At 38.5% G+C, this 11,859-nt stretch overlaps 1 protein-coding gene across 1 annotated transcript; it reads right to left on the bottom strand.

The window, feature by feature from the left end:
* Positions 1–1,762: 1,762 nt before the first annotated feature.
* LOC131161751 (uncharacterized) lies at positions 1,763–9,802 on the bottom strand. The gene is made up of 4 exons (XM_058117742.1): positions 9,612–9,802; positions 9,496–9,557; positions 9,043–9,337; positions 1,763–1,871 (listed from the first exon to the last, which is right to left on the bottom strand). Exons 1-4 carry the CDS (start codon positions 9,800–9,802, stop codon positions 1,763–1,765), a joined length of 657 nt encoding a protein of 218 aa, XP_057973725.1.
* Positions 9,803–11,859: the final 2,057 nt, after the last annotated feature.

The raw sequence follows: 11,859 nt of genomic DNA, 5'->3' as shown, positions 1-11,859 counted from the left end.
ATCACCTTGTTAAGCTCTCTATAGTCGGTGCACATCCTCATCGACCCGTCCTTCTTCTTTACAAATAGCATCGGTGCTCCCCAAGGCAAATCACTCGGTCGAATGTACCCCTTATCTAGTAGCTCCTAAAGCTGCTCCTTCAGTTCTCTCAATTCTACTAGAACCATACAATATGGAGCTTTCGATATTGGTGCCATACCTGGAATCAATTCTATGACAAACTCCACCTCACCATCTGGAGGTAATCTTGGCAAGTCCTCTAGAAACACGTCTAGGAACTTGAACACTACATGAATCCCCTCCAGTTTATGTTCTTCTTCCGGCATGTATTTCACAAACACCAGATACCCTTGGCATCCCTCTAGGAGTAATATCCTAACCTACATAGCTAAAAGTATCCATGGTGCTAAATGCACACACAACCCTAAGAACTTGAACTCTTATTTCCCTAGAGGTCTAAACACCACCTCTCTCCTGTGGCAATCAATACTGGTATAATTGGTAGACAACCAATCCATCCCTAGGATGATATCGAAGCCATATATGTTAAAGACAATAAGATTAATTGGTAGTACCCTCTTCTGAATTTCTACTGGAAAGTCATGGATTACATTACTACATACGACTGCTGACCCTGATGGCGTAGCCACTACCAGTTCATAATCTAACTGTTGAACCTTTAATCGACACAGTTTAATAAATCCCTAGGAGGTAAAAGAATTTGTTGCCCCTGAATTGAATAATATAACAGCTTTATTGGAAAGCATGTAAATGATACTTGTAACTACATCACCAACGTTCTCTGCGTCACTCAAAGTTAAGGAATACACCTTTGCCTGGGCTGTACCCCTTTGACGACCACCATGCTGCGCTTAAGTACCTCCTTTATATGGCTGCTGTGGGGGTGCATTACTGCCTGGCGTGCTGCAATTGCATGCCATATCTCCTAGTTTGCCACACTGATAGGAAACCCAAAACCCTGCAAACACTTCCCTGCATAAGGTTTGTCGCAAGAGGGGCAACCTGGTAAGGACGTGGTACCCTGAGATGTACCACCTCCCATCTCTCGCTGCTAACCTTCACCACCTCCATACTTCTCCCAGGCACCCTGCCTCGCACCTGAATAAGAATTGGGAGGCGCTAGTCTCTTCTTCGGAATCTAGACTTCTGCGTCCTGCTGCAGGCTCTCCTCTGCTACATTGGCTTTGTTTACTAGGGTAGCAAAGTCTTGAAATTGCAAGATCGTTGTCTACTTTCGTATCTCCTTCTTCAAACCCCTTTGAAACTTCCAGGCCTTCATTGCCTCGTTAGGAATCATGAATGGAGCAAATCAGGACAGCTTTTGGAATCTGGCAGCGTACTGCTGAATTGTCAGCGACTCCTACGTCAAACTTATGAATTCCTCCATCTTTGCATTTCTGACCGTGGCTAGGACGTATCGTTCAAAGAAAAACTCTCTGAAATGGGCCCACATCATCACTATTGGTATTGGTTGATGCTCCTCCATTTTCTTTACCGATACCCACCATCTCTCCGCCTCCCCTAACAACTTGAACGTTGCAATGGTTACTTTTTGCTTTTCAGTGCAATTTAGAACATCCAGGATCTTCTCAATCTCCTGAATCCAATTCTCAACTTGAATCATATCTGCACTTCCTATGAAAACAGGAGGCTTCAGCCTAGTGAACTGGTCAATGGAGCATCCCATCTCAGCTGTGGGACAGTCCTGCCCCCTATTCGTTCGCACCACCTTAGCCATAAGCTACTGTGCAAAATCCCTTAGCACACTCATGGAGTCACTGCCAACATCAGGGCCAGCTCCTTTACTGCTACTGCCTCCTACGTTGGTATTATTATCCCTAGACTCCATCCTAAAGAAGCAATTGGGAAAATCGATTAGAAGCTTAACAACCTACGTATCAGCTAATACTACAATGCCATAGAATCATTTCCCAAAATTAACATTCCTAACACTAACGTACTCTACTAATTCAACATTCTCATTCTAACTCAAGTTCTGCCCCTTCACTTGGAAACAAAATTGTTGATGGATTGCCGTGATTTTTTGAACCTTTCGATTGATCCAAAAAAACACAGAAGTATGTCAATGGATTTCTGTCTCCAGGACTACTAAGAAAAACTCAACAGTCTTATTCACATCCTAAACTTTGGTAAAGTCTAGTCTATGGAACCTAACAACTTAAGTTTTGAGCATTTCCATAACTAGGCAATGAGAATCACATCACACTTTTGACTGGTTAAGGCTCTGATACCATCTTATAACGCACCAACCCAATAGGTGGGCTCGAAGTGCTATTATTCATACATAGACTACACATATTTGATAACGTACATAAACTACCCGCCCTAAACAGGGGCATACAGGTGTATCATACAGATCTATGCTTTCATACATTGCGGAAAACATAAACATTCATACTTCATCTATTAGACTAACCAGAGTTTCTAACTAACTTCTTATATACATATGATCGTACTTAAAACATAACTGTATTACATTCCCAAAAGCCATTCTGGCTAAAAACACAATACTCATACAAAGAACTTACGTAAGCTAAAAACAGTACTACGCTTCGACGTCCCTCTAAAAGCCTAGGACTAGTTTCTTGAAGGACCTAAAACAAAGGTTGTAAGTTGGGATGAGACACTTCTCAGTAAGGTGGAAGATATTACATCAGTGTGTGACAACATGTGTTTAAATCAGTTGCAAGCAGTTACGTATATAACATATTCTCAACAATGTAATATAGGAGATATATAGATATAAATTCTGCAATAGCTAATTCAGCATCATAACAAGCGTGAGTTCTTGAGGTTAGGGTAGGATACAGGCCTATATATTGTACAATCCCTTCGCCCAGTACTCAAACCTATGACTTTACCCAGCTTATGTTTTTAAATTATGCATATGTATATTTAGAACACCGTCTAGCTTTGAAACAACAATAACTACGCCAACTTTAACCCATGGCACAGGTTGTGCGATAATAAAGCACTAATCAAGCCCTGTTCATGCAGGCATTGTCAGGCATCGTAATTTACTCCAGTCTGTCTTGGCCATCATAACCCTGGTCCATGATCAACCAGTGGCCCTTCGTACCAAGATGACTACATAGATACCCATACTAAGAACGTAGGTGTGGTTGCACTATATCTCATATTCTAGCAACGGTACCGCGCTTACATAATAACATTAAGCTTTTAAGGCTTTCACAATAACGTTGAGTTTTTTAAGGCTCTCATAGTAACATGCTGCGGTCCCAATATTATATATATGATTTACAATAAACACATTAACCTGTGCAATTCCAACAATTTCACAACCTCATTCATGCATTCTTTCATACATTCTTTCTTCCATTCAAAATGTGGTATAAACCGGCACACACACTCTCGGTTAAACCCTTTCACGTATAGAGCTCGGTATTTAACTGACACCTATTTTTCAAAATTTTCTGATCACCATTTGGAACTTTAGTTCCCATAGTTCATATACGTATTAATCAGTTCCATATATTCCATTCCATAACATATGCCACACTCGTTTGGGTAAAAACAAACCATAGATAGTATATAGTTCGAAAAACATCATTTAAACAAAAAACAAGGGTTCCAAGCATCTCCTACGTTAAGTTTGATGCAAATAAAGTAGTTTTGGAAAGTTTGGAGATTATATGCCAAAACCCGATTTTTTACCAAAATCGTAAAATCGACATTTTTAATAGGTAAAAATTTGCAAATAAGCAGTCATATCGTACATATAAACATAAGCTAAATTTTTAGTAGTTTAGTTTTCCAATAAGGCTGAGGTAAACAAATCCCATTATCTTTCCTCGAATACTAAAACACGAACTATACGGCTCCGAAACATCGAACTGAGTTCGCAAAACCTAAAGACCAAAGAACAATGCTTCAACACAATCCTATTTACTACATATGTCAGAACCAAAAATGAACTTAGACCCTTACCTCGATTTCGGGATAAAATCTGAAAATCCTCAAAACGAAGATCCAATCTGCTACAATTGTAAAGGTTTTCCCCTTGATCCACATAGTAACATCGGATCATTGATTCGAGTAACAAACGGCTCGAGATCCTAGAGAGAGAGGGTCTTCTTCAAGTTTTAGAGAGAGAGAGAGAGAGAGAGAGAGAGAGAGAGAGAGAGAGAGAGAGAGTTTTGAGTTTCTTAACCATGAAGCAGTGAATAGATATTTATAATTTAGTTGACCCAGCCAGACTCGTCGACATTGTGGAGCGCTCATCGACAAGTAGAAGAAAGGCGCTCATTGATGACAGGGCCTCGTCGACGAGCCTAAGATTCCAAAATTCCAGAAATCTTTCGGTATCCACTCGTCGACGATCCTTTGGACCTCGTTGACGAGTCACAGAAGAGATTTCATCAATGAGAGAAGGAGCCTCATTGACGAACCCTGATGTGTTCTCCTTTTTAAATTCCTTCCCCTTTTCTTATTTGTTTAATCCACATTTCTCGGGTCGAGTCCTTGTAGTATCAGAGTTGTAACGTGGCGGATAATTGAATATTTATTATTTATGGAAAAAAAAGAGTTTGTATGAAAAATCAGGGTGTCACAAATTTCCAAATCAATTGGTATTGAGTTCATTAAGGGCTTGGGACTTTTCCATTCAAGCAATAATAATTCATTGCATTTGACTAATTTGGAGGTAGACCTCCTTTGAAGTGATCAAACCTTGTTTTCTCTCACTATTTTCTCTTCTTTAAATTTTCCCAATTTCTCTATGAAAAAAACCCTAAGGTCTTATCATTTGGTATCAAAGATGGAATTCTTGTGGATGTCGTTAACTCACCAACAAAAGCAAGATTTTGGAATTCTTTATCTTCACTCATGTACAATGGCGTCAAAATATTTAGTAGTCCCAAATTGAAGCTAGGCTAAAGGCTAAACTTAGCAATATGTTTAAGTATCAATTTAAAGAGATCTAGGCATCACTATCTAAACTACTCATTACATCTTCTAATAAAGAGAGAGAAAATAATGCCTCCACGTAAGCTAATCATAGGGAGCAGCTATACATGTATGAAGGAGGTTACCAAGGAGAGCATGATCATGGTCCTTATCATATGAACATGGAATTTCCTTGGTGGGATAGTGATGACCCTAATAGTTAAGTGTCTAGGGATGAAAATAACTTTTGCTTTCACAACAATCTAGAAACATTTAAAGTTGAAATTGCTTCTATTAGTCTAGATGACAATGTTATTCAATGGTATGAATAGTTTGAAGCTCGTTAAGGAATGCCTTTATAAGAAAAATTTGTTTCTAGATTACTTGTCCAATTTGGGCCCAACGACATGAGAATATCGATGGAAAGCTTGCCACAATATGCCAAACTAGCACTATCTTGGAGTACCAAACACAATTTGTGCGACTATTAAACAAGACTAAAGATTGGAATGAAAGCCAACTCATTGGTACTTTTATGGAAGGTTACCGGAAAATCAGCACGAGGTCAAAATGCATCAACCTCAAACTATGATTGCTGCAATTTCCTTTGCATTATTAGAAAAGGAGAAATTGGGAGAAGAACGACATTACACCAATAAGACCATTAGCAAGCAGAATGTCACTAGCACTGTCACACCACATGCTCCTCAAATCCTCCTGCCAAATGATTGACTTAGGAGGAACTTAAAGAGCAAATAGCAAAAGGTTTTTATTGGCATTGTGATGAAAAGTAGCATAGAAGGCCCCATTGCAAAAAGGGACAATTCTAGATGATTGAACCAGTGGAGGAGCTAAAAGAGGTTGAGAAGGACCCCTCTTATCCAAATCATGAAGGTACGGAATATGGTGATAATGATGAATCTATCACTTCTTCAGTTCATGCTTTAGCTGGTTATACTAATACTCAAACCATGAAACTTTGTTGCTTCCTAAAATGTAAACCTATTACTATCTTAATTGATATGGGTAGCATTAATAATTTTGTGGACACTAAAATTACTAAACGACTTACCTATTTTGTGTAGCAATGTGAAAAGTTTGATGCGAAGGTGCAAATGGAAAGACCTTGACATGTTATGTAACACCCCGGACCTGAAACCAGGGTCTGGAGTGTTATTTGAAATAAATCTCTGATACAGAAATGTAACGCCCCGAACCTGAAACTAGGGTACGAAGTGTTATTTGAAATAAATCTCTGATACCGCCTCGTGACACCCTGAACCCACCAAGCGGGGCCCGAGTTCCACATGCTCCATTTACCTGAACCTAGCTCTATATTAGTTACACAGCGAAAATAATCGCAATTCGTCCAAAAAATATACCATAATTTCTTCATCTATTTACATCTCAAAACATAACCCAACATCTAGTATTCACAAATATCCATGTACATATTTGAAAACATAAATATATTACAACCCCAAACATTATAACCAAAGTTTATACCCTTTATTTCAAAATTACTATAACAGCCTGAGCACTCTAAGCTCGATCCCGTGAAGGTCTTGAAAAAGATAAATTCAACTATCGAGGCAGACACATCTCAGTAAGGAAGAAATACATTAAATCATCGTGTAGCAATCATGAGGTTTAAGTACAATATATATGTATATTCATTATTTTCAAATAAACCACAATTAAGAAATCATTATCTGATCGTACTCAAACATATGCAAGGAATTTTATCAATGAGAGTTCCCAAGGATAGGAGTGATTACTCGCCCATACAAGTAGCACCACTCTGCTCTGATACCATAAGCAACCTACAGTCACAACTGAAGCATATCAGGCCACTTACCTTTCTTAGTAAGCCCTCAGGTGGAAGATTTATCTCATACTCACGTGTTTATACAAAAGGTTTATCGGCAGAAGTTCTTGAGAATAGGGAAGATTACCCGCCCATACAAGTAGCTTCCCTCTGCCCTGACACGTTATACAGCCTACAGCTACATCTGATACCTATTAGTGCACTCGCCTTTCTTAGCAAGCCCTCGGATGAAGAGTATACCCTGCGCCCAAATACATGTAATGCTACTATATTTAATTTTGATAATACCTTACTACAATACTCTTTATGCTGTTATCACTGTGCATTTCATTACATTCACTTTCATATTCTATATTCATGTGTCATATACTCATCATCTCTTTCTATGTTCATGTCTGTTTTCACATATTCCGTTTTCATATCATTTCCGTCTACTGATCTTATATCCATTACTTCCATAATTACCATTTCCATATCCATTATTCCCATATTATCCATGGTTAAAGTTACAATTATGTGTTTAGAACCCTTTATATTAGTGATAAATCCTAATCATTCTTCTGCCCCATGATGGGTTGTGCGGCCTAAAGGATGGACTTAACCCTGGTTGGCCCTCTAGAGTTAAATAAACCACATTCTACAGTTTGTAGGTATGATTGGTTGCTCCCACAATAGTCTAGACTCCAGGGGGACACTACCCTTTCCCAACACAATCGACCATCCCATCTCCACAGTTTATCTAACACGTGTGGGGGCACTAGCGCCACCATTCATATCTGAAACAATACTGTGACCTTTTCCTATCCACCGGAGTTCCGAAACCATACATTATAATTTAACATTACCAAACACATGCAAAACAATTCATAACACCTTTTAATTCTCAATACGTTTCTAGTATATCCTGCATCTCATACATATATCATAGTTTAACACATAAACTTTATTTTATACATGCCACACAATTTAACAACATATTTCATACATTCACTGAAAATAAGCCAACCCATAATCATCATTCATATACTGAAAATACACATTGAATTCCTTACACAATTAACCAAAAAATATGCCATTTTAACTTTCTATTTTCACAAATAATATCTAATACCACAACCCTAGGCTCAGAAATTTACAATTTAAACGATTCGAATTTTAAAACCCACATGAAAATCATATACATATATACATAATATTTCCATTTTTCACTAGTTATTTCCTCAAAAATTCCTGGTTTAATATATTCCCCTTACCTGATTTCTTGAACTATGCCAACAGAAACCCCAAAATGATGCATGTGGCGCTCACCTGAACCTTGAATCAAAAATCCTAGTTTAATGAGATAAACCCCAAATAATCTACTATTTCAACACTTTCTCAACCCCATAAACCTCAAATAAACATTTAAAAATCCAAAAGCTAGAAATCCTAACCCTTACCTCAACTTTGGAGCGTTTCCTTAAAAGCTCAATTTAGAGATCTGCTCCACTAGATGCGTAGAGAATCTTCCCTAGAACACCATAGCGGTTCTCGTTTGTTGATTCGAGCTGAATCTAGGCCAAAAACTTAGAGAGAAGGCAGAGGAAATGTTTCTAGAGAGAGAAAATGCGGAAGAAATGATTTTCTTCACTGAGAACAACCTCACTTCATTTTATACACGCTGTTGCCACGTGGCTTCGTCGACGAACCACAGAAGGGAGTTCATCAAATAGAGGATACATTTGTCAATGAAACTTAAAATTTGAAATTCACTCACTCAGGATTTCTTTGTCCACAAGGGACTGAACTTTGTCGATGAGTGTTCTTCTAGGGATTGTTGACGAAGACATGAGATTCGTCGACGAGGTCTACTGTTCTTTCTTTCAAAATTTTCCATTTTCCCTTTATTATTTATTTATCTATTCTATTTATTATTTCCTTAATTTTTAAATAATTATAATTTTTCAAGTCTCTACATTCTCCCCTCCTTTAGAAAATTTCGTCCTCGAAATTTTGCTAATCATTCATTTTCACATTTCTACAGTTCACTAACTCACTATATCTTATACAATTCAGTATATACCATCATCTGAAATTCTATATTAACTACAATCAAATGAAACCTTGATTATTTTAAACATAAACTTATACCTGCCCCCTTGGCTTTATTTGTCTCATCCAGGACCATCGCATACACACGTGCTGGACCACCTCCACCTCAGGGTACTTGCTGATTTTCCTGAATCTGGTTTGGTGTAGATATAACAGGTAGCAATTTTTGACAGTACCTCATAATATGCCTCGATTTACCGCACCTGTAACAGTTAGGACCCCTAGCTCGGTATTCACCCATATGCCTCTTCTTACATTTATGACATATAGGGTAAGATAGATTATCCTGGTAACCAGAATAACCCCAATCTGCCATCTCATGCCTTGGACCCACTGTATTCTTATCTCTCTTCCATGATCCCTGACTACCCTTGACCTGAAAATTGGAAGGTGCAGGCCTTTTCTTCTGCTCTGTCGGCTCTATACCTCCTTGGTTGCTCTTCTTTAGTACCGAAGCCTTGTCCACCAAGTCTGAAAAATTTTGGACCTGGAACCCCACTACAAGCTCATAAAGCCTTCATCTTAGGCCTTTTTCAAACTTCCTAGAGTTTCTCACCTCATTCGAGATTAGGACGGAGCAAAAAGCGATAGTTCAATGAACTTAGCCGCATATTCCCCCATAGTCATACTCCCTCGTGTCAAATTAGTGAATTCCTCAATCTTTTCCTCTCTAATAGATGAGGGGAAATACCTATAAAAAAATAGCTCCTTGAATCAATCCCACATTGGAGCTATCTTTACTAACCTTTGCTCCTTTAGCAGCTTCACAGAAAGCCACCAGCATTTCGTATCCCCTGCCATCTTAAATACAGCATAGCGGGCATTCTGCTTGTCCGTGCAGCCAAGTACTTCTAGTATTTCCTCAATTTGCTGAAACCAGCTTTCTGCAGTCACTAGATCAGGTCCTCCCTCAAAAGTAGGAGGGTCTAACCTCATAAACTCATTGATGTTGTAGCCCTGATCTACCACTGGACAGTTCTACCCTCCGGTATCCTTCCCCATTTCTGCCCTGACTTGTCGGGCTATACCCCTTAACATCATGGAGGTATTAATATCTTCTTCACTAGAAGTATCTGAATCATCTCTTCCTTCAGCCTCTGCATCCTTATCCCTAGGATCCATCCTGAAAATAGAATGGAAAAGGGATAAGAATTCCATGATCATAATCCTATCACCACAATAATTAATCTAAGTTCCAATATACACCAAACTTCTTAATTTAAGACCAGTCTCATAACTCAGAAATGAAATTATCTAAGGTTTACCATGGCTTTTCTGAGGCTGTCGACTGTTTCGGAAAAATCATAGTAAATCATCGACGTATTTATGCCTCCAGGCTACAAGACAAAATCCTATACTTTTCAACACATAACCTACCCATTTTCTATCCTCCTTATCACCTATTCCTATACTCTGGTATTAATCATCCTTAAGTCTGTTGAATCCCAAAATCTAATACTTTGATACCAAAATGTAACGCCATGGACCTGAAACTAGGGTTCAAAGTGTTATTTGAAATAAATCTTTGATACCGAAATGTAACGCCCCGAACTCGAAACTAGGGTCCGGAGTGTTTTTTGAAATAAATCTCTGATACTGCCTCGTGACGCCCTGAACCCACCAAACGGGGCCGGGTGCCATGTGTTATTAGTTACGCAATGAAAATAATCACAATCCATCCATAAAATATAGTAGAGTTTCTTCATCTATATACATCTTAAAACATAACTCAACATCCAGTATTCAAAAATATCCATAGACATCTCTGAAAACATAAATATATTACAACCCCAAACATTATAACCAAAGTTTATACCCTCTATCTCAAAAATGCTATTACAGCCCAAGCACTTTAAACTCAATCCTGCGAAGGTCTTGAAAAAGATAAATTCAACTATCGGGCGAGACACATCTCAGTAAGGAAGAAATACATTAAATCAGTGCGTAGCAATCATGTGGTTTAAGTACAATATATATGTATATTCATTATTTTCAAATAAACCACAATTAAGAAATCATTATCTAATCCTACTCAAACACATGTAAGGTATTTTACCAACGAGAGTTCCCAAGGATATGGGTGATTACCCACCCATACAAGTAGCACCACTCTGATACCAGAAGCTCGGTCACAACTGAAGCATATCAGGGCACTTACCTTTCTTAGTAAGCCCTCAAGTGGAAAATTTATCTCGTACTCATGCGTTCATATAAAAGGTTTACTGGCAAAAGTTCCCAAGAATAGGGAAGATTACCTATCCATACAAGTAGCTTCCCTCTGCCCTAACACGTTATGCAGCCTACAGCTGCATCTGATACCTATCAGGACACTCGCCTTTCTTAGCAAGCCCTCGGGCGAATAGTATACCCTGCCCCAAATACAGGTAATACTACTATATTTAATACTGATAATACCTTACTAAAATACTCTTTATGTTGTTATCACTGTGCATTTCATCACATTCACTTTCATTTTCTATATTCATGTGTCATATATTCATCATCTCTTTCTATATTCATGTCTATTTTCACATATTCCGTTTTCATATCATTTTCGTCTGCTGATCTTATATCCATTACTTCCATAATTACCATTTCCATATCCATTATTCCCATATTATCCATGGTTAAACTTACAATTATGCGTTTAGAACCCTTTAAACCGGTGATAAATCCTAATCATGCTTTCGCCCCATGACGGGTTGTGCAGCCCAAAGGCTGGACTTAACCCTGGTTGGCCCTCTAAAGTTAAATCAACCACATTCTATAGTATGTGGGTACGATTGGCTACTCCCACACTGGTCTAGACTCCAGGGGGACACTACCCTTCCCCAGCACAATTGACCATCCCATCTCCACACTTTATCTAAGACGCGTGAATATCCGCAACAGTACTGTGCCCTTTTCCTGTCCACCGGAGTTCTCAAACCATACATTGTAATTTAACATTACCAAACACATGCAAAACAATTCATAACACCTTTTAATTCTCA

The sequence above is a fragment of the Malania oleifera genome, chromosome 1 (genome assembly GCF_029873635.1).
Source record: "Malania oleifera isolate guangnan ecotype guangnan chromosome 1, ASM2987363v1, whole genome shotgun sequence".
Lineage (NCBI taxonomy): Eukaryota > Viridiplantae > Streptophyta > Magnoliopsida > Santalales > Ximeniaceae > Malania > Malania oleifera.
The sequence above is the reverse complement of the archived record's forward strand: the minus strand, read 5'-3'. Positions and strand labels throughout refer to the sequence as shown.

Bases quoted from the DNA above. Each gene is read 5' to 3' on its own strand.
- LOC131161751 (XM_058117742.1), bottom strand. From the start codon at position 9,802: ATGAGGTTAGACCCTCCTACTTTTGAGGGAGGACCTGATCTAGTGACT. The intron at 9,558-9,611 runs GTTAGTAAAGAT...ATTTTTTTATAG, and splicing joins AAGCTGCTAAAGGAGCAAAG to GTATTTCCCCTCATCTATTA. The intron at 9,338-9,495 runs GTATGACTATGG...AAAATTTTTCAG, and splicing joins CACTAATTTGACACGAGGGA to ACTTGGTGGACAAGGCTTCG.